General features: G+C 38.5%; 2 protein-coding genes across 2 annotated transcripts; one reads left to right on the plus strand and one right to left on the minus strand.

The window, feature by feature from the left end:
- Nucleotides 1–4,050: 4,050 nt before the first annotated feature.
- On the minus strand, nucleotides 4,051–5,004 carry LOC129520607 (olfactory receptor 11G2-like). The gene has a single exon (XM_055341710.1). The coding sequence runs from the start codon at nucleotides 5,002–5,004 to the stop codon at nucleotides 4,051–4,053; it is 954 nt and encodes a 317-aa protein (XP_055197685.1).
- A 13,734-nt stretch (nucleotides 5,005–18,738) lies between these two features.
- On the plus strand, nucleotides 18,739–19,680 carry LOC129520800 (olfactory receptor 11H6-like). Its single transcript, XM_055342006.1, has one exon. The coding sequence runs from the start codon at nucleotides 18,739–18,741 to the stop codon at nucleotides 19,678–19,680; it is 942 nt and encodes a 313-aa protein (XP_055197981.1).
- The last annotated feature ends 3,768 nt before the right edge of the window (nucleotides 19,681–23,448 follow it).

Below are 23,448 nucleotides of genomic sequence, written 5' to 3' on the forward strand. Positions count from 1 at the left end.
CAGCTTTTCCTACTGTGCTGCTGGTCTAGTTTTGCAAACTAGACACACAGAAACACTATTTTATGACTCCATTATGATAATGTATGTCAGTGTCAATTGATAGACCATGGAACATATCCTTAAGACTCTTCATCCAAGGTGACCCAACGTCTACCCTTCAAACCTATGATCTACATCCCCAAGAACACAAAGTTAATGACCACACTAAATAAAAACCTGCAGAACTGGATCGAATACCCACAAGCCACCAGAGGACCCACCTAGCTCTCTTGCTGTTTTAATAGCACATATATGAGGGATACGAGAGTCTTCAGAACTCACTAATCTGTTAATAAACTAGATTATTATCCTTAGAATTTTTACACATCTTACAAATCACACGTCTTTTGGAGGATTTTTATATTCTAATCTCTTAAGATGAGTTCCATATTCTAGCACATGGCTTTTTAACCTCTTCCCACAGAGTAGTGTTCAGTGGCTCATAAGAGCTGTTGTAACGCTTAGCACAGACTTTGTCATACACTCTACATGCAACAGCAAAAAGCCTCCGTGGAAATATGCTACTGACAGAAGACTTGTGGTAATGTGAAGACGATGCTGTTGTTATTATCATTGTCATTATTACTCTTTAAGTTGCTCTCAGATGCCAAATATGTGGTTGAAACCCAGTAATTATTCTACTGTTTGGAGTCTAAGGTGACTGAAAGGCTCAGAATTTCCATTTGGGCATGTTTGATTAGAAATGAAATATGAAGGCAGCCCGGGTGGCTCAGCAGTTTAGCGCTGCCTTTGGCCCAGGGCATGACCCTGGAGACCTGGGAACGAGTCCCACGTCGGGCTCCCTGCATGGAGCCTGCTTCTCCCTCTGTCTCAGGAATACATAAATAAAATATTTTAAAAATTGAAATATGATTTTAATTGAATATGTACCCCAATGAAATATTAAAGCTACTAACCTTAAACTCTAATAATGTTAGCGTAAAACAGATTTCTAATCTTGACTCTTCAAGACTCTGAGATGTCAGCTATTTTTTTTTCAAGAGGAATTGTGAAATTCTCAAAAGATTGAGTCAAAGCCATTAATCTGAATTACTTTCTTCTTAAATTTAATTAGATACACTACATTTGATGAGAGAAAGAACTATCCTGTGACACTGAATGACACAGAATCTAAACAAAGAAGCCAAATTTTCAAAAATGCAGAACTGATCATGTCATTTCCTTGCTTTAGATCCTTAAATATTTCCTTCTCCCCTGCAGAATCACGTTTAACCTCATTAGTGTCTCTAAGTTCCTGCCTCCCTAAGTTCATCTCCTTTCAGGACACCCCCCCCCTCCATTCACTCCATATGACTTAGTCATACATGTTGTATATACTACTCCTTCTGCTTGTAGTGTCATCCCTTCTATCTAGAAAATTTCCAAGTTGTCATTCAAGACACAGCTTCTCTGTGAACCCTTCTCTGACACATCCCACCAACCCCTCCCTAACCTATACTCAGCCCAACACTCTTCTCTGTTCCTCTGGTGTCCTATGCATTCCTCTCTCAGCATTTTTTATTGGAATTAATAGATCTGTGCCCACATAAGTCAAGAACTCCTCAAGAACAAGGATCCTGTCATGTGCATCTGTAGATCATCAACACCAACTATGGTGCTTGGAACATGACTAGAGTTTAAGAAGTTTTCGCAGGCCCCAGAGTTCCATGTATAAGATCACACATCCTCTGGCCTGCGCACCATCATCAGCAAGACTAGGAGGAACAGCAAAGCTCTGCTACCTCCTAGTAAAGTTACCCTCCTCTCCCTCTCCCCTACAACAGCTACTGTGGAGACAGAACATCAGTACAAACCCCATTGTGCAACTTTCCTCAAAATGGCCCTGACCCTACCGGTAGCAAAAAGAAGCTTCCTTGCTTCTTTTGCTGCTTCTAGGTTTTTATCACTCCTTCCTCTCTAAAAGCTGTTTTAAAGTTCAATCTCCCTTTAGAGGAAGAGGACAAAGGAAGGGAGACAGAACAAAGAAAATAAACACAGTAAATCATTTATCTAAGGTTAGTAATTGAAAACTTCTAATCTACTAACCCTAATTCACCTCATCCACACTCACTCTCATTGCAGAGGAGAACATAAAAAGCCATAGAGCCGTATTGTCCATTATGGTAACCACTAGCTACCTGTGGCTACCGGCACTCAAAACGTGACTTGTCCAAACTGAGATGTGCTGTGAATATAAAATTCAGCCCAGTTTTCAAGACTTAGCATGAAAAATTAATATAAAATATCTGGCTAATAATTTTATATTAATTATATGTTAAAATAGAACAGGAAAGGCTCTGCCTATAAGACCTAAAAAGTAGGCAACACTGAGCAGCCTCTGAGCAAATTCCTTTGTGTGCCAAGAATTTGCACACCTCAGGTGGGCTTGATCTGACATCCCAGAACCAAAATTATTCCTTTCTTTAATTTTATCCCCAGTGATAATGCAGTTTCTAACAATCATATGCACTAGGGTGGAAGTAACTCCCTCAGGTGGAAGTCAGCCTTCTGAGAAAGGGGAGTGGCTACCTTGAAACCATTCTTCGTCCTCAAAGAGCAAAGCAAAGGAGCATCCAGAGGGTAGGGCATTGCTGCAGTTGGGGAGTGGAGAAGGATCTGTGACTTGAAGGGAAAAATCCTACTCCATCTGTAGTTTGAATTACTGAGAAAAATCTATAACAGCAACATCAAAGAAGAAAAGAAAACGCACACACAGACCACACTGCAGCAGCCGAGGTTTCTTTCTGTAAATGTCAACTTGATAACAATCCCAATAAAAAAACTGACACTGGTGGTGTGCTTTACATTTTAAAATTATTTTTAACTGTAGTAAAATACACATAACATGACCTTTATGTTGTCATAAAGTTCAGGTCAAAACTGTTGCATACAGTTTTTTAAGTGTACAATTCTTTGGCATTAAGTACACTCACATTGTTGAGCATTCACCACCACCATCCATCTCCAGAACATTGTTCATCTTCCCCAAAATTTGTCTCCATTGAACAGCAATTCCCCTTCCACCTCCTCCAACTCCTCTACTTTCTGTCTCTATGAATTTGATGAGTCTAGGAATCTTATAAAGTGGGATTATACAGTATCTGTTGTTTTGTGACAAGTTGGTCATCCATGGTTCGGAATTTCCTTTCTTTGTAAGGCTGAGTAATTTTACATTGTACATATACATCACATTTGGTTGATCTGTACATCAGTTGATGGACGTTTGAACTGCTTCCGTCTTTTGACTGTAGTTTGCATTTTACAAATACTTTTACATATGATTGCTCATTTGATCCCCATTTAAAAACTCCAAAATGTTCTTTTTAAAAACTGGGAATGAAAGTTGTGATTTGCTGAGGTGGAACCAGAATGCAGTCCTCATCAATCTTTGTCTAAAAAATCATTGTCATCATTTTCATAATGCAAAGAAATGTGGGGGTGGGGGAAGCAGAAATAATTCTTGTTTTGACTTGCATTTATAGAGACTTCTTTCAAGAATCAAAACTTTTTTCCTTAAAAATGGGCGCTTTTATCCTTCACATAAATATAGTAGGATCATCACTTAAAAGTTTAGGAAAAAAAACTGCTGAAGCTCTTAACTTGACAACAATAGCTAATAATAATAAATTTTGATATAATTGTTATTGATAATAATATGTTATATTACATTATATAATATTTATTGAGCTCCAGGCACTATTTTAAATGCTTCCATGTATTACCTCATTTAGTCCCAAACACCATATGATGTAGACATGATTGTTAAGATCATCTCCAGTTAAAATTGGGAAAACAGACAAATAACAATTTAAGTAACTACCCTACAGTCAGTCAACCAATACAGAATAGAGACAAGCTTTGAATTTTAAGAATTCTCATGTGAACACATTTATTCTAGATCTGACACCTTTTCTTACTTTTAAGTATAATTTTTCTAGATTCTTTACTACAGGACTCAAAAGGAATTTTATCTCCCCAAACCACCTCCCTTTCAGGAATTATTTCTAAATTTTACATACACATCACTTTCCTCAGGGCAACCTTCATCTCCCTATTCTTGAGGCTATAGATCAGAGGGTTTAGAAGTGGAGTTGCAATTGAGTAGAACTTTGTCAAGAACTTCTGCATACCAGGCTGACTGGCTGCCCCTGGGCTAACATATATTACCATGATTGAACCATAAAATAGGGACACCACTATCAGGTGGGAAGCACATGTGGAGAAGGCTTTTTTCCTACTTGAACCTTTGGGAACCTGAACCACAGCTCGAAGGACCAGTCCGTAGGACACAAGGATGTAGAATAAAGTGATAAATGTTATCACAGCACTGAAAATGCTACAAGTCAGAGTTGTCTTGGGGACAGGTGCACATGATATGGCCAGCATTGCTCCAAGATCACAGAGGTAGTGATCAATGACATTTGAACCACAAAACAGAACTTGGGAGACAGGGATGGCTGGGGTCACCAACCAGAGGAAGCCACCCACCCGGCAAGCAGACACCAGGGTTCCACAGATTTTCCTGGTCATTATAGTAGAATAATGCAGGGGATGGCAGGTGGCAACATACCTATCAAATGCCATGAGGGCCAGGAAGAAAAGTTCTGTGGCACAAAGAGAGAGGAAGATGTAGAACTGGAAGATGCAGCCGTTATAGGAGATGGTCTTGGTCTTGGATAGTAAGTTGAACAACATGTTGGGCACATTGGAATTGATGTAGCAGATCTCCACGAAAGAGAAGTTGGCCAATAAAGTATACATGGGAGTATGGAGTTGCTGGTTCCACCACACAGCACAGATAATAGCACTGTTGCCCAACAAAGTCAAGATGTAGATGATGGAGAACAAAATAAAAAGGAGAATTTCTACCTCTTGAGTACATAGGAAACCCAGGAGGATGAATTCATGAATGATAGCAGTGACATTGTTGCCAGGCAAAACACGCACTTCTCTCTCACCTAACATGTACACAGGCATAAACAGAACCACATATGGAGTCTCCTATTATTTTACCCCCCACAATACCTCAATTTCTCATCAGAGCTAGGTGGCATTATAGAAAATAAAATGCAATATTAATATTTAGTCAACATGAAGAATTTTTATCAAAATAGTTCTGTTGGAAGACAAATAGAAAAACATTACTGATAACATTAAATGTTTTCTCCAGAGCTTTTTCTTCTTATTTTAGCCTACGAGAAAAATAGAGATAGAGATGAATCATAATACATCTTAACTGCTCACATTTAACTCTAGCACAGCTAATAAGCTTCAGGAAGGATTTGATGACCTTAAGCTGCACTGAAATATTTTATTGCCTATGCTATGATTTCAGTCAGCATCACGAGGTCCATAAATTCTCCCAATTTAACTACATTATTATCGAAGCTTAAGAGATCACAATAAAAAGGCACATCCATAAATAAATATATTAGCTCATTAATTAATTTTCATTAGAGACTTACATCCAGAGATGATTCTAGTGTGACAAAGACAATGCTTGGCTTTTGAGAATTGCTATTATATCATACGGGTGCCAGAGAAGTTTGAACTCAGGGAAGATTATTTCAGAAGATGTGAACTAACAGCAATGAAAGTAAAATATGGAACCTACACTACTGAGTTAGCAGCATAAGTATATAAAATAAAAAAGAGCTCATAAATAACTGAATGATGATTCAGCAATTCCAAGTCTGAACTAAGGAATGTAGCACATGCTTTAAGAATATTTAAATTATTTAAATTTGATTTAAATTATACTCTGTGGAGTCCCCTTCATTCAAGTTAGCTAGATAGCATTTCAGATCCTTTGCAAAACTTGCCAGTTTACTATTTTTTAAAGTGGTATCACATATCGCACACTTTAGTTTTTAGTTGGAACAGGTTTTCACCTGCTCATTTTTATTTTCTATGTATCTTATATCATTTTCCCTCGATTTTCACTTTAAATATAGATAGGCTAGTGAAAAAACAAAGAACTTAACATTTTGACGTTAATATCTTTGCACTTTCAGTCTTAGGAATATGAGCTTAATGCACTTCCATGCTGCTAAATAACGTTTGAAAACATGTAAAATCACACATGGAACTTAGAATATCTCAAAAAAAAATTATAGCTGCATTCCAGAATGACCCACAGAAGCCCAAATTGAATATTCCAATTACTTTAATTATTCCTTACCCTTTGAACTGAGTCCCTTTTGACATTTTCTGCATAATTTTCCTTTTTCTCTGATTCCAACCTGTTGGCTTCTATTCGGTTTTCACTCTCTTTCACATAGTAAGCACTTCAACTCCAGATTTTGTTACAGATTTTTGTGGGTTTCCTGAAATGAACCATTAGGAAAATTCTTTCTGTTAAAAAAAAAATCCATTTTAGTTAAAACTTACAAGTCCAGGCTCAGCTCTCTCCTCTACTGCCTTGATTAGGTTAAAGCTGGGAGAGCAGAAGTGAAGTTGTGTCCCTAGGTCTGGACTGTAAAACTTTTTTTTTTCCTAGAGAAATGACAGGTTTTAGAAATATTCAATAGTTTCCCATGCCATAGGGTAGTAAATCAGACAGATGAGACTTGAACCCAGGTTTGCATGATTCCAAAGTCCATAATCAATCTAACCCAAATAGGTTGCTAGCTAAAGAAGTATAGAGAGAGCTTAATCAAATAATAATATTCAGGAGGTCTATCCTCTCCTCTGCCTGCTACAGGATACTACATCCCCCCACACACACCGTCTCCCCTCTCTTGCGGACCCAGCATGAATAGTATCTAGTAGCATGGAATACCCTCCTCCCACCCTCTTGCATCTCAGCATCCTTTTCAGCATCCACCTGGATAAGCATGTTTTAAGCAAAGTTAACAATAAGCAGGGAAGGGCTCTATATAATACAAAAGACCCTGATCACTGATGTGATTGTGATTACAAGCCAAAACAGCAAAGTGAGTTGGAGAGGGTGGGAAGCTATTTCAACGATTACGGAGGGGAACCATGAAACAGAAAGTTACCATACTGAAGCTGTCACTGCAGGAAAATTATATGATCAGAGGAATTATTAAAATTATGGGACCTGTCAAGGAAGGCTGAGTTTTTCATGATACAAATGACTAAAACTGGTTTAGAAATTAAGAGACAATAAGACCCTTAAGTTTGAGACGTGAAAAATATCACCAAGATTTGCTTTCCTGTATGTTAGGAATTTTTCAGAGATTAATGTTCATTCTCACAGGAATTTTATCAAAGAGAAAACTCATGAAGCCCATCCCCATTTGGCCACTTTGCATGGGTGATACACCATGTGGTGAAATTCTCGATTAAGGGACTTCCTAAAGACATCTATCCATTCATTCAGCACATATATATTAGCCATTTATTGTGTGGAAGATAGAATAAAATAGAGATTCATTCACACTCACTCTAGTGAGCTATATCTAACCTCCAGTGAAATCCAAGGATCCTGTCTGCAGAAGAAAATATCAGTTTCCAGCATTCAAGTACTTCTGGCTCTGACAGGATTATTATTTAAGGGAAAGATATCTCCTTTGTCTCCCCTCCCTCCAGCTTGTTTGCTTTATCCTGAGGATCCACCCAAAAAGGAACACAGGGACATCAGGGAGATGTCCTGATTGCCCTCTAGGGAACACTTTTCTTTCTTTCTTTCTTTCTTTCTTTCTTTCTTTCTTTCTTTCTTTCTTTCTTTCTAGGGAGTCATGAGATGGAGACAACTTGGATGCACAATCTCTGACTTCCTGGAAGTTTATATCTGTTGTCTTCTCAGACTTCTTGAGGGATATTCAGATCCTAAAAAGTTTTACTCTATCCACTGTGAAAGCAGCTCTAAGAACAATTGTTTCAGATAAGAACAGATACAATTTGGTCAGATCAATTTCCACCTTTTTTTTAATAAATTTATTTTTTATTGGTGTTCAATTTACCAGCATACAGAATAACACCCAGTGCTCATCCCGTCAAGTGCCCCCCTCAGTGCACGTCACCCATCCATCTTTTTAATTATTATCACAACAGACAAGTTATAAGGACATAAACAATATATTCCATAATTGGTATCCCTCTTTTCCCTTTTCTTGAGCTTTTGGTGACTCAACTGGTTGGCAGTTTTCGGAGTGATATAAATATAATGGCACCATAGCTGTTTCCATTATTTTAGGCTTTTTTTTTTAAGATTTTATTTGTTTATTCATGAGAGATACAGAAAGAAAGGAGCAGATTCCCTGTGGAAAGCCAGATGCAGGACTTGATCTCAGGACCCAAGGATCACAACCTGAGCCAAGGCAGATGCTCAACCACTAAGCCACCCAGGTGCCCTTATTTTAGGCTTTAGAATAAAGATTGATGTATAAGACATTGATGGAAAAAATTGAAGAAGATACAAGTAAATGGAAAGATATTCTATGTTCATGGATTAGAGGGATTAATATTGTTAAAATGTCCATACTACCCAAAGCAATTTACAAATTCAATAAGATCCCTATAAAAATTCCAAAAGTATTTTTCACAGATATAGAAAAAACAATCCTAAAACTTGTTTGGAACCACTAAAAGCTCCAAAGCAATCTTGAGAAAGAATATACTTGGAGGCATCAAATTTTCTGGTTTCAAACTACATTATAAAACTATAGTAATAAAAATAGTATGATACTGCCATAAAAACAGACACATAGACCAATGGAAAACTCGGAAGCCCAGAAAGAAACCCATGCATATATGGTTCACTAAATATTTTACAAGGAAGTTAAGACAACTTAATGGAGAAAAGACAATTCCTTCAATTGTCTACTCAATAAATAGCACTGGAAAAATTGGATATTTATATTTAAAAGAATGAAACCACTCATAAAAATTAACTTGAAATAAATTTAAGACTGGGATCCCTGGGTGGCGCAGCGGTTTGGCGCCTGCCTTTGGCCCAGGGCGCGATCCTGGAGACCCGGGATCGAATCCCACGTCGGGCTCCCGGTGCATGGAGCCTGCTTCTCCCTCTGCCTGTGTCTCTGCCTCTCTCTCTCTCTCTCTCTCTCTCTCTCTCTCTCTCTCTCTCTGTGACTATCATAAATAAAAAAAAAGAAATAAATTTAAGACTTAAATGTAAGACCTAAAAACATAAAATTCCTTTTAAAAAAAGGACATGGATCTTGGCAATGACTTTTTGAATATACACATAAAGCACAAGCAACAAAACAAAACAAAAAACAAGTGGGACTATATCAAACTAAAAAGCTCTTCAGAGTAAAGAAATAATCGGCATAATAAAAATGGATGGAAAAAATTCTATAGAATGGAAAAATGTTTGCAAAACATATATCTGCTAAGGAGTTAGTATCTAATACATATAAAGAACTCATACAACTCAATAGCAAAAACCAGAATAGACATTTTTCCAAAGACATACAGATGGTCAACAGACACATCAAAAGATGCTCAACATCACCTATCATTGGGGAAATATATATCAGAATTCCAGTGGTATATCACCTCACACTGGTCAGAATGGCCAGCAGCAAAAAGACAAGACATAACAAATGCTGGCAAGGATTTAGAGAAAAGGGAACTTCGTGCACTATTGGTGGGACCATAAAATGGTACAGCCACTGTGTTTAAGAGTATGGGGTTTCCTCAAAAAATTAAAAATAGAACTATCATACGATCCAGCAATTCCATTTCTGGGAATACAGGTGAATGAAACAAAAACACTATATCGAAGAGATACCTGTACACTGTTCAAAGCAGCATTATTTACAATAGCCAAAACATGGTAACAACCTAAGTTGTCTCTCATTGGATAAATGGATAATTAGCTGTGGCATATATATACAATGGAGTATAATTCCATTATTTAAAAGAAGGGAATCCTGTCATTTGTAGAAACATGGATGGACCTTGGGGGCATCATGCTAAGTCAGACTGCATGATCTCACTTGTATGTAGAATATTAAAAAAAAACTCAGAAAAAGTGATCAGATTTATGATTACCATAGGCAGGGAGGAAGGGAAAAGGAAATTGTAAAAAGCCAGAAAATACAAACTTCCAGTTATAAGATAAATGCCAGGGATGTAATGTACTACATGATATCTATAGTTAACAATGTTCTATAAACATATACAAGTTGTTAATAGAGTAAATCCTAAGAGTTCACATAACAAGGAAAAGTTTTTCTTTTTTTTTTTTTGTATCTATGCGATATGATAGATATTAACTAAACATTGTGGTAATCATTTCACAATATATATAAATTATTTCATTATGCCATCTATCAGAAACTTATATAGTATTATATGTCAATTATATCTCAATAAAACTGGAGAAAAATGCTTAAGTAGTAACCAAAAAAAATGCAACTACAAAAATGGGATAGGAATGTTTTTTATTCTATCAATATAGAGAGAAATTTTTTCAAATACCACTCATATGCCTATAAGGATGCCATAAGATAGCATTCTTATCAACACACCTTTTGAAAATATATTTTGGAAAGTGATTTGATGACATGTATAGCTAGCAGTGAATTATATATATTTTTAAAAATATATATATAATATCTTTTATATATGATATATACAAATATCTTTTGAAATTATAATTCTCTCTCAAAAAATCTATTCCAGGGAAGTATTCTAAAATTTTAAAAAATTTAAACTCAAAGATTTCTATTGCATTGTTAAGATTGGAAAATTCAAAATAGCCTAAATACACTAGCGAAATGTTATAAAAATAACATTCACTATTATGCAGTATTTAAGAGCTTTAATTACATGAAAAAATGCTTACATAAGCAGAATACTAAATTGTAAATGCTATATGACCTCATATGTACAAAGAAAAATTGTTAAAACAAAATAAAGCAAAGGAAATAGGCCAAGCCTTTACCTGACTTATGTCTACTTGATAAAATTATAAGTAATTTTTTAGCCATCAAACTTTTTGAATCTTCCAAATTTTTGTTTAAACATATATTACTTTGATAATCAGAATTTTTAAAAATTGCAACAGTGATACCTGGAATACAGAAAGTTACAAGAATTAAATAAAATAACTTAGAGGTAAGAATTTTTGTCACAGCGCTGGGCATGAGATGAGTTATCAGAAAGCATTGTTTTCCTTCCCTGTCAAGTAAAGATGCAGGGTAAATAGTTTAGTATTTAAAAACTCAGTCTCTGCTCTCAGAGAGAACTAAATTCAAATATTGGCATTCCCATTTATTAGTTGTGAAACCTTGAACAGATTAATTAATTTATCTAATCTTCAATGCCTCACCTATAAAATAAAAATAATAGTAATATTTAACATATTGGGTTATTATGGGAATTAAATGAACTTATTCAGAAAAGGTATTCTTGGGACACCTGAGTGGCTCAGGAGTTGAGCACCTGTCTTCAGCCCAGGGCATGACCCCGGGGTCTCGGGATAGAGTCCTACATCGGGCTCCCTGCAGGGAGCCTGCTTCTCCCTCTGCCTGTGTCTCTGCCTCTCTCTGTGTCTCTCATGAATAAAAAATTAAATCTTTGAGGAAAAAAAAAAAGGTACTCATTTAACCACCCGGCACAAAGCAAGCTTTCAATAAATATTAACTGCTAATATTTGTATGGCAAAGTAAAATGGCAGCTCTGGGCACAGACTGACTTTTGGATTCATGCAATAAATTTAAAAATGAGTGATCAAAATAGTCTCCCTTTAATTCCAGAAAAGGCTTAGAATTGCTTGTCAAATGGACAGTGTCAATAGATGGAATAGACTCGTTGGTCCAATATGAGAAAAGGAGTATCAGGGGTGCCGGATGGCTCAGGTCATAATCCCAGAGTCCTGGGATCAAACCCCACATTGGGCTCCCTGCTCGGTAAAGAGCCTGCTTCTCCCTTTCTCTCTGCCCCCTCACTGCTTGTGCTCTCTCTGTCAAATAAATAAAATCGAAAGAAAGAAAGAGAAAGAAAGACAGGCAAAAAAGAAAGGGAGAGGGAGAGAAAGAAAAAGAAAAGAAAGAAAGAAAGAAAGGAAGGAAGGAAGGAAGGAAGGAAGGAAGAGAAAGAGGAAGGAAAGAGAAGAGGAAGGAAAAGGAAGGAAGGAAGGAAGGAAGAGAAAGAGGAAGGAAAGAGAAAAAGGAAGGAAAAGAAAGAAAGAAAGAAGAAAGAAAGAAAGAAAGAAAGAAAGAAAGAAAGAGATAAAGAAAGAGAAAGAAAGAAAGAAAGAAAGAAAGAAAGAAAGAAAGAAAGAAAGAGAAAGAAAGAGAAAGAGAAAAGATAAGAAAAAGATAAAGAAAGAAAGAGATAAAGAAAGAGAAAGAAAGAAAGAGAAAAAGGAAGGAAGGAAGGAAGGAAGGAAGGAAGGAAGGAAGGAAGGAAGGAAGGAAGGAAGGAAGGAAGGAAGGAAGGTATCAGATGTTTGAAAAAAAAATCATCAAAACCTAAGTCCTTGGGGTAATGTCCATCCAGCTGAGGGAACCTCAGCAAGGAATCCCTATAGGGAAGCTGGCTTTGGCCCAAGAAAAATTTCACAGGGACAAGTGGAGAATAAGTTTTCATTCTCATCCCTGCTAAAAGTGGCGGGGGGTGGGGGGGGTGGGGAGGGACCCACATCTTTTCCAACTTCAAAAAAAAAAATTTTGCCCCAATGCACTGAAAGTGAAAGCACAAGGGACAGAACTCAGAGCCCTGGGAAAAGGCTTATCTGCAGCCCTGTCTGCTAATCAATCAGATCTTGCATCAGCTGCTTCAACAAAGGGCAGGTGCCCGTATAGCATGAATGTGGGATAGAGAAAAATATGTTCTATTTTGAGTGTGGAAATCTGAGCCAGAGAAAGTACCTTCATAGCTTCTAGTTGAAGAAGAAACCGTTACTTTCAAAGGCTGTCAACCGGAAAGGCAAAAGAGAAAAGGTAATTTAATTGCCTTCATTTATTCTGTTCTACTATTGCCATGGTTTCTGGGACCTTTATTCTAAACTACAGCATTCTCCATAAAATTTACTGAAGAAAAGTAAAATCTGAAATGGAAGGTAATATCCATTTTCCTTTTTGTTTCTTTTAAGGGAGAAAAGTAGACGGAGGATAAGCTAGGACTCTTTCTAATGAGAAAAGAGTAAACATAAATCCTCTCCAGAAGTTGAGGGTTATCATTTTTCCTAAGGTTGCACTTGATTTTTTTTTTTGCCTTAACTTCTAATCCCTGCTCTAGGTTTATGAAATGATATTGGTCACCAGAAGTAAAATGCAGCCACCGAGTGTCCTGTTGGAAATCTTTCCTTTCTCCTCGACCCTGGCACATACACTGACTTCAGTGGGTTTATTTTTTTTAATAATAATAAATTTATTTTTTATTGGTGTTCTATTTTCTTCAGTGGGTTTAAATCCAAGTAGCAAGTGAGTGGGGATGAGACCTGAGATGGCAAGTCAAACATGACACAGACCGTGGTTTTCCTAGAACCTTGGAATGTCCCAGGAACAGTAAAGTTCATAAAAAGTACTCAAGCAGGGTTTAGAAGACCAGAAGGGTAAATACCTTCAAAAACAATATTCTATGATAATTATTTTTCAGATTATAAGTGATAGACGATACTCATAGAAATTTTAAGAAATATTAACATGTATAAAGAAAAAAAACCACGTAACCTAACATTTGACCTTGAAAAAGTTACCATTGTTATTTCTTTACAGGAATTTTTCTGTCCCTTTGTATTATTTACTTTCTTTAAAGAAATGTATGTAAAGAACTACATAAACCCTTGCTACACAACTCTAAAAAATATGAAGAACTCTGTAAATCTTTACTACTCAAAGAATCAGCATTACCTTATTGCTTTTGTTAAAATTTTTTCCTTTGTGTACAGCCAACATTAGTTACCTTGTGTTACATTAGCTATATGGTGTTACATTAGTGTGGGGTCTATAACACAGCGATTCAGATTCTCTGTTATTAAAATCTTAGGATCTCAAGACCCATCCATTCCTTCTGAGAATCCGTATTTTAATGATCCCCAGAAATTCTTCTGCACTGCTATGATCAACGTATTAATTTTTTCTGCAACTCTGATTTTTGTTTAATGGATATAGAAGTTTTAAAAGCTCTAGGTATCCCCAAATTGCTTGCCAGAAAAAAATATATATTACAAGTTTATTTTCCCTCCAGCAGTTCTTCTGAGTGCCATTTCATTGTACCTTCACCAGCACTGCTATCATGAATATTTACCTATGCTAATTTAAAAAGTGAAAGAAAAAAATAAAAAATAATAAAATAATAAAAAATAAAAAACGAAAGAAAAATTATCTTTTTCAACTTTAAATTACCAACCTTCATCTAGAAATGTGGGAAACTAACTTCCACAATTTACACTCATATCCACTTCTTTATTACACTTTACACTTTATTACACTTCTTTATTACATTCATGTCCACTTCATTAAATGCCCCTTAATTTTATTGAAAAGAATATTTCCAATTTTTAAGACATTTCACCATGCAGGAATTTAAATACATATCCCAAAACATCCTATGCATTGAAAATTATACAAGAATTCAGTAGGCACTTAGTAAAATTGTGTTGTATTTTTGAAATCATTCAGGTCAGCAATTAGCTATAAAACCAAATGAACATTAGAAAATAAGCTTGAAAGGATTGTACCAGCACATAAATGTGCAATAAATGGTAGCAAAATGACAGTTAATAGAAAGTGACCTAAACACATGATAGCAGTCAAAAAGTTAATACTGCTATTATCAACAGTTGTTGATAATAATAGATGCTAACCTAGAAAAAGTTTTAAGTGACAGGAAAAAGCATTTTCTCATGTTCTACCTAATATTTTAATCAGACATAGGTGAAACATGAGAAATTCTATCCAATTTATAGGCAATAAAAATTAAAAAAAGCTAGTATTGATAGTCATAAGATTTTAATTGACTGAAATACTTGGTAAAATTCAATAATTAACCTCCCTCATTTTGAAAACTCACTTAGGTGAATTCCTAGCACAGTGTCAGATGGGGCCAATCTTGCTTAAAAGAAGGTCTTGTGAACAAACTCTAAGGACTTTGGTAAAATGAAATTCAATAAAAGTCAAAAATATAAAGTCACTGCCCAAAAAAGCTAATGTCAACTTAAGTCTGCATGAGCTTCTGGAGCAAAAGCGATTATGGCCACTGTGCCCCATGTCAATCACCTAACATGAAGGGTACTGTGCTCAGTTTTAGTAAGATCACATCTTTTTTCAAAAAAATATTTTTATTTATTTATTCATGAGAGACACAGAGAGAGAGGCAGAGACCCAGGCAGAGGGAGATGTGGGACTCGATCCCAAGACCCCGGGATCATGCCTTGGGCTGAAGGTAGACGCTCCAGTGCTGAGCCACCAGGTGTCCCAAGATCACATCTTCTGAAAGGTATGAACGATCAAAAGACAAGCAGGATGGTGAGCACGCTGGGAATCCCGTCACATTGGTTCAAGGAACCAGGAGTGGTTAGGACACATTGAGAAGATTCAAAGAGGACGTGAGTCTCTGCCTCAAGTATTTTTGAGTGCTGCTGTGGGATTCATGCTGAGCATTGGTATAATGTAAGGAAGGAATACAGATCTGCCCAGGACGGGCGCTTGCTGCCTTCCTGTGGCTCAGTTGTTACTTCTGTGGTTGGTAAAGATCAGGGAGGGCAGCGCAGGGTCCAGGTCCTGATGACTGGGGCATGTGATGGGCACGTAGGAAGTGTTGGCCTCCCTACCCGAGGCAGAAGTAGACAAGCCCGGGAGGGTAAATCAAGGTGGGAATGTGACTCAGAACGTAAGAGAAAAGGAAGTTCATGGCAGCCTTCAAAAATGAAAGCTGCTCTGCCGTCCATCGAGCTCTTGGTCAGAGTCTGCAAGTCAGGTGGCCAGCCAGCAGGCAGCAGGATGGACGGGTGCTGGAGGCCAGCAGGAGGCCACTCAGGAGCTTCTGAGGTCTCCAGCTCCAGGATTCAGCAGGTCAGATCAGTAAGCAAGTGCGGCTTTGGAGCTCCCATGCTGACCCCGGATATCTCTGAGGCCAGTGAATATGAGCCACACATTAGCCCAAAAAAATAGAATGCAGCTACTCACTTAGGTGAATTCCTAGCACATGGCACATGGACCCAGTCGTCCCTCGTGCTACGAGGACAGCTGAGTACAGACACTCAGCAGGCAAGGTCAAAGGGGAATAACATTATCCAACTTGGTGAAAAAGATTTAAATAATAAAAGGCTGTTAATAAATCAAAGGCTGTCACAAATAGAATTATAACACGCCAAACTGCAAAGAAGCATGCCTGTAGCCCCCTTACATGTCTCTTCACTATCGTAGCTCAGTACCTTCTCTTTTTTAAAACATTTACTCTCATAACTTCTTTATCTATCTTAATTTTGTATAAATGTACAAACCTATCTCCTTACAGGAGCTGAACATTGTATATCAAAAAAGTCAGGTAAGAGTAAAATAACTAGCGTTCTTAGTACGGTATTTGGTATTTGTATGCCTTTTAACTTATTAGAAAAGAGGAGAGAGAGAGAGAGCCACCTAGAAATGAAAAATAAAAGTCACAAAACACAATTGCACCTAAGTGGTATAATTTGAGGGGAGCTTGGGAGACACCACCTCTCTCCCCTCAGATGACGCGGTGAAGTCTGTGACAGTTATTTTATTAATTTGATGCACTTTTTTCCCTGGGATGAGGGACGTTCTGGATATATCTACCTTGAAGGTCTGTCAAAATAGTGACAGTAAAATAGGAGCCAAAAGGTATGCCCCACATCCTGACTGTGTCGCCTCCTGGTTTGAGATCTCAGGCATTTAATCTCCTTGAGTCCTTATTTCTTCATATATGGAATGGAGGCAAGGATCCCTGCCCCAGGGGGCCCCGATCGGGTACTGAAGAAAGCCTCCCCAGGAAGCTGCATGTTAGACACAAGGGTTAACTTATTCAAGCAAATCCCTTTCGAGGTACCCTCCCCAGGGGTAAGGCGCCTCCTGTGAAGCTCCTTGGAAATGAAGCCATCCACTGCCTGCTGCTTAATGACTTTCTCCCTCACCTGGTTGAGGTGAAGCTCAGTGAGGTGAAGCTTCACCTGCGGTTGGCTTGTCCTATCCTGGAGCTTCAACTGCAAAGTCCGAACTACCGCTCCCAATCACACCAGAAGGGGAGCCGGCACCCCTCCTCCCCAGCCCCAAACTCTGAGTCCAGAAATAGGACTGAACCAAGTGTTCCTCACATTGATGTCCTACCTCGGGCCTACACACATCAGGAGAGCGGTCAGCACTTCCCCAATCACATGGCATAAAACAAAACAACAACAACAACAACAAAAAAAAACCCAAAACCTCACAGCTTAAAGGTTGAGGTGCCTCCTTAGAATGTAGTGTTCTAGGTGTCTGTATGCCCCTGGGGTTACAGTGAGCAAAATAAAAGGGGCCTGTGTGCCTGCGACTCATCCTGGGTCTACACACTTGACGTGTGAGCCACCTGTTCACGTGCCCTTGCGTACAGAACACGGAAAAAGCGAAAATTACTAAAGTCTTCACAGATGTTGGGGGTTTGGTTCATGCAGGAGTTTACTGGATTTTCCCCCAGAGAACTGGTGTTGTTAAGAAAAGGTGAATAGAGCATTTGAGTGGGAAAGGAGAAAAAAGGCGAAACAAGGATGATACACCCATATTCCAAAAATCTTCTGGGTTCAGCTTGGCCTAGGTTAAGGCCTAAAATTTAGATAAGCCTCCATCTTTTCCCCTGTATCCAAAAAAAAAAAGAGTCAGGCTTTCTCCAGGGCTGAATAAAGCACAAAATCCAGGAATACCAGAGGGAGAAAGGGCGCGGGTTTCCAGAAGTCTGCCTACTTTGAAGTGGTATTTGTTGGTGCTTCCCTGTTACGATCGCTTGCGTACAGACTGATCCTCATTCCTCAGGAAATCCCACAGAAGAGCCAGCCATGGGTAGGGACCATGGGGGAGGTTTCACAGGTTCAAAAGTAGGTGTGGCCTTAATACAAAGCACAGTGTAACCATTAGGAAAATGACCCTGTCACTTAAGGCTGCAACGGTGACCTCACCAAAGAACACAGTCCATTAAGAAAAAAAGTGGAGCTCTGGTGTGTTTGATAGGGAAAAAAGTCTTAAAAAGAAGCCTGCAAGGGAGCTGCTTTCAGTGTGGCCTGAGAGGACTGAGAAGCACCTCTTCCTTATACGCGTGTACGTGTGCTCACACACGAACACACACATACGACCCGGACTTAGCCCGTCACATGGCTAAAATTCCGCAAGGAAAAATATTCTTTCGCACTTTGCGATCAGTGTAATTTATAAAGCTAACAGAGGGGTATGGCATCTAGCATAACCAGTCCTGGATGCTTTACAGCAGCTTATGTTTCTGCAGCATTCTATGATTTTTAAACTGTGCTTGGGTACATGATTTTATGCAATTTTTATGTCCCCCTTGCTGTGGAAGTGTGATTATCCATATTTTACAGAGAAAGGAACCTGGTCTCAGAGCGGAAGTCCTCTCCTGGGGCAGAAGCAAAGCCAGAACTGTAATATGTCCAAGCTCATGCCCTGGCACCCCGGGGAGCCCCAGCCAGGGGAAGCCTAGGAATGGGGGCCCCTGGGTCCAGGCCCCTCCCCCGATGATCAGGACAGTGTGTGGTCTCCTGGGGAGCAGCTGGCACGTGTAGCCTCTGCTGCGAGCCTCGCGGGCTCGAGGGCAATGACCTCAGAGGCCAGAAACGCTTCCCGCAGTGGGCAGGACTTCGTCCTCCTGGGCTTCCCTTGCCGCCGGGAAGTCCAGTTCCTCCTCTTCTCTATATTCTTTGTGACCTACACGCTGACGCTCCTTGGAAACACGGCCATCGTGTGTGCGGTGCACGGGGACCGCCGACTTCACACCCCGATGTATGTCCTGCTGGCCAACTTCTCCTTCCTAGAGATCTGCTACGTCAACTCCGATGTGCCCAACATGCTGGCCAATCTCCTCTCCCAGACCAAAACCATTTCCTTCGCTCGGTGCCTGCTCCAGTTGTACTTCTTCTTCTCCCTGGGCACAACCGAATGCTTGTTTCTGTCCATCATGGCCTATGACCGCTTCCTTGCCATCTGCCGCCCCCTGCACTATCCCACTGTCATGACTATTAAGTTCTGCATCCGTCTGGTCATCTTTTGCTGGGTCTATGGTTTTCTCTGGTTTCTGATCCCCGTGATACTCGTGACCCAGCTACCGTTTTGCGGCCCGAATGCAATTGATGACTTTCTGTGTGACCTGGGTCCTCTGCTGACCTTGGCTTCAGCCTGTGTCCCAATCCCAGGGACTGTTCTCATCTGTGGCACCATGAGTTCCCTCCTCATCTTTGCCACCTTCCTGTACATAATTGGCTCCTACAGCCTGGTGGTGCGGGCTGTAGTGCAGGTGCCCTCCAGAGCCGGCCGGAAGAAGGCCTTTTCTACCTGCTGCTCGCATCTGGCTGTCGTGTTTCTATTCTATGGTTCCGTCATGATGACATATGTGAGCCCAGGGTCAGGACAAGCAGAGGGAATGCAGAAGTTCACGACTCTATTCTACTCAGTTTTGACCCCTTTTTTCAACCCCATGATCTACAGCCTCCGGAATAAAGAAATGAAGGCTGCCTTGAAGAAAATTCTGGGAGGTTCCTAAAAATTGGTCCGTGATGTGTGTTATTCCCAGATGAGATCAATGCCGTGAGTCTCCTGTCAGTGAACAGTTGAGAAACTAGAAAATAAACATGAACATTTTGAAGGAGGCATTTCAAAATTCTAAATACCAGGTCATCGATGAAGCGTTTCCCCAGGTGAAATTAACTGCCTCTTCCATAGCACGTTGTGTGTTCTTCTACTGAACACGTGGTTCATTTTCTTCTTGTGTTATAGTTAGCTGTTCACAGATCTGTCCTACATGCCTCCCATCCTTCACAGACGGTTAGTTTTTTAAGAGCAGGGCCTATGCCTTATTAATTTCTATAGTTCTAGAACCCAACATCACGCTTAGAACAAAAATGTCAATATTGTTGATTTAAATAAAGAAAATACATTTGTTCATATTTCCTCACTGGATTTTTAACACCCTTGTCACCCTATTGACAGTCAGGACAATATCTAAAGAAATTATGCACACTCCAAAACAATCTATATTTTATATGTCCTTCTGATGAAAATGAAAAAACTTCTAGAAAAATGTGAGGTCAACCTAACGTGGTTGGGCCAACCATTCAATGATAAATCAATGGAAGAGCCTCACCAAGATGAAAGTCAAGGTCTTAAGAAATTATCTGCTTCCTTCTCCTCATCAATCCTCTCATCAAATAATGTAACTCGTTTATTTCGTGTTCTTCTTACTAACCATGCTTTCACTCCTGCACATTTTCAAATGTACAACCTTAATCACTGAAAATCTGATTTGGGGATCATTCCCTAGGCATCACTGGCAATCTTCTTAGAAGGTAGGATCTCAGTCTCAGGCCTATTGAAATAGAATGTGCATTTCATCCCCGTGAGTTATACACACTAAAGTTGGAAAGCCACAATTTACAACAGATTCTCTGTGGGCTCCCAGTAATCACAACCCCGTGTAGTTCTAAAGACCCCTACCTCTGCTCAAGCAGTGGTTCTCAACTAATTGACTCAGATTTTGGGGTGGGGTGTAGGCACCCCCAAATATTCTGCAAAGCTCCCCAGGAAGTTAATACAGAGAGAGTTCTGGGAACCACTGCGTTCAAATTTAGGGACCCCTATGGGACACCTGTGTGGCTCAATCAGTAAAGTGTCTGACTCTTGATTTCGGCTCAGGTCATGATCTCAGGGTTGTGAGATCCAGCCCCACATCAGGCTCTGTACTGGGTGTGGAGTCTACTAAAGTTCCTCTCTCTCCCCCATTCCTTCTCTTAAAAAAAAAAATTAGGGACTTCTAAACTCCACAATAACACAGACTGAAATCACATCCACATTCCTTTTCTTTACAAAACCCCCCTTGATGCAAATCAACCAAACTGAATATTAGATGGCAATAAGTCATGTTATAACACAAGTATAATTATCATTGCTTTGCTGAAAAAATTTTATATTCAAGATAGATAAATCTCTTTTGAATATTCTCACACATTTACAATCGAAAGATATGTGTATTAAAAAGAATAAGGAATATAAAAATTCTATCCTGGTATACAGTACTAGCCTTTGGAATAATCCATTTTAGCAATAATCCTTTCCTGTCCTCAGAGAGACACAACCCAGTGATGGAAATAAACTTTTCTAACTTTTTTTGTTTTGTTTTGTAACAACTTGATTGAAATACAGTTTACATACCATAAAATTCACCCTTTAAAAGTAGACAATTCAGTGTTTTTAGTTTATTCACATAACTGTGCAACTATTACCACTAATAATTTTACAATATTTTCATAACCTCAAAAAGAAATCCCATACCAATTAGCAGTCACTCCCTACTCCCCTCTCCCTTCATCCCTGGGAAACCACTAATTTACTTTCTATCCCTATCCCTATGAGTTTTGCCTATTCTGGGCATTTCAAAAAAGTGGGATTATGCACTGCTTGGCTTTTAGTAGCTGGCTGCTTCTACTTAGCATAATGTCCATCCACAAACAATTCATCCATGTTATAGCAGCGAAGAGTATTTTATTCCTCTTATAGTCAAATAATATTCAACTGTATGGATATGCCATATTTTGTTTACACATTCATTAACTCATAGACATTTAAGCTGTTCCCATTTTTTTGGCTGATATGAATAATGAGGTTATGAATATTCATGTACACATTTTTGTGCAAACATAGACATTCATTTCTCCTGGATGTGTACTAGTCTGCATAGGTGGCCATAACAAAACACCACAGGCTGGGTGGCTTATTTTTTTTTAAGATTTTATTTATTTATTCATGAGAGACACAGAGAGAGACACAGAGACACAGGCAGAGGGAGAAGCTCCCTGCATGGAGCCAGACGTGGGACTCGATCCCAGGACCCTGGGATCACGACCTGAGCCAAAGGCAGACGCTCAACCCCTGAACCACCCAGGCGTCCTGTGATAACTCTCTCGAAGAATTTCTGGACTGTGTTCCAAAGTTGTTATACTATTTTATAATGCCACCAGCAGTTATTAGAGTTTCAAATTCTCTGCATCCCAGCCACACTTGCTATTCCCTCCTTTCCTGTCTCTTTTTTTCTTTCTTTCTTTTTTTTTCTTTTATGATAACTTAGACATTATAAAGTAGTAGCTCACTATGGTTTTGATTTGCATTTTCCTAATCACTTATATTAAGCATCCCTTCATGTAACTGGCCATTCATAAATCTTCTTTGAAGAAATGTCAGTTCTAATTTTTTGCCCCATTTTTGATTGACTTAGTTCTTATTTCTTATTGCTGTTGAGTTTTAAGAGTTTTTAAAATATCCTAGATGCAAGTGTCTTATCAGATAAATGATTTGCAAAAATTTTCTCTCGTTCTGTGGGTTGCTTTTCACTTTTCATGGAGGTATCATTTGCAACATGGAAGTTTTTTCTATTTTAATGAAGTCCAATTTATTTGTGTCTCTTGTTCTTTCGGTAAAGAAGAAGTCACTGCCTTACCCAACATCACAAATATTTATGCCTATTTTCTTCAGAGAGTTTTACAGCTTTATATCTTACCTTTAGGATTATTGACTGACCATCTTGAAATAATTTTTATATACAGAGGGATCCAACTTCATTCTTTTGCATGTGGATACCCATTTGTTGAGACTATTCTTGCCTACAGTGAATTATTCAGCACTCTTGTTGACTATTAAACCATAAATATAAGGATTTATTTCTGGATGCTCAATTCTAACTCTATTGGTCTATTCTCATGCCAGTACCACACAGTCTGCATTATTGTATCTTTGTAGTAAGCTTTGGAATCAGGAAGTTAGAATCCTCCAACTTTAAGTATTCTGGGTCCCTTGCATTTCCACATGAATTTTAAAGTTGAGTCATTTATTTCCTTTTTTTAAGGTAAACCAAATAATACAATTTATATATTTCCATTAATTTTTTTCATAATTGTAATATTTTGTAATTTCATAGAATTTTCTAACAGGATGCTTCCCAAATTTAAAACTAACAATATTAATGTGTTGGGCCTAAGAACACATGAGGCAAGAACCTAGAGAACTGCAAAGAGTGAGAACAAAAAAAATCCACTATTATATTATTATAGTTAGTATATATATAATTATATATTATATTTAAGCTAAACATCTCTTTTTCAGTAACTGATAGATTAGGCAAACAGAAAATTGGTAAAGATAGAGTTTACTTAAGTAGCACTATCAATAAACTGAATTTATTTGACATTTATAAAATATTCCATCCAACAACACAACACACATTCTTTCTGAACTTGCATAGCACATTATTCACCAAGATAAA

Source organism: Nyctereutes procyonoides, unplaced genomic scaffold, assembly GCF_905146905.1.
Source record: "Nyctereutes procyonoides isolate TBG_1078 unplaced genomic scaffold, NYPRO_anot_genome, whole genome shotgun sequence".
In the NCBI taxonomy this organism is placed as follows: Eukaryota; Metazoa; Chordata; class Mammalia; order Carnivora; family Canidae; genus Nyctereutes; species Nyctereutes procyonoides.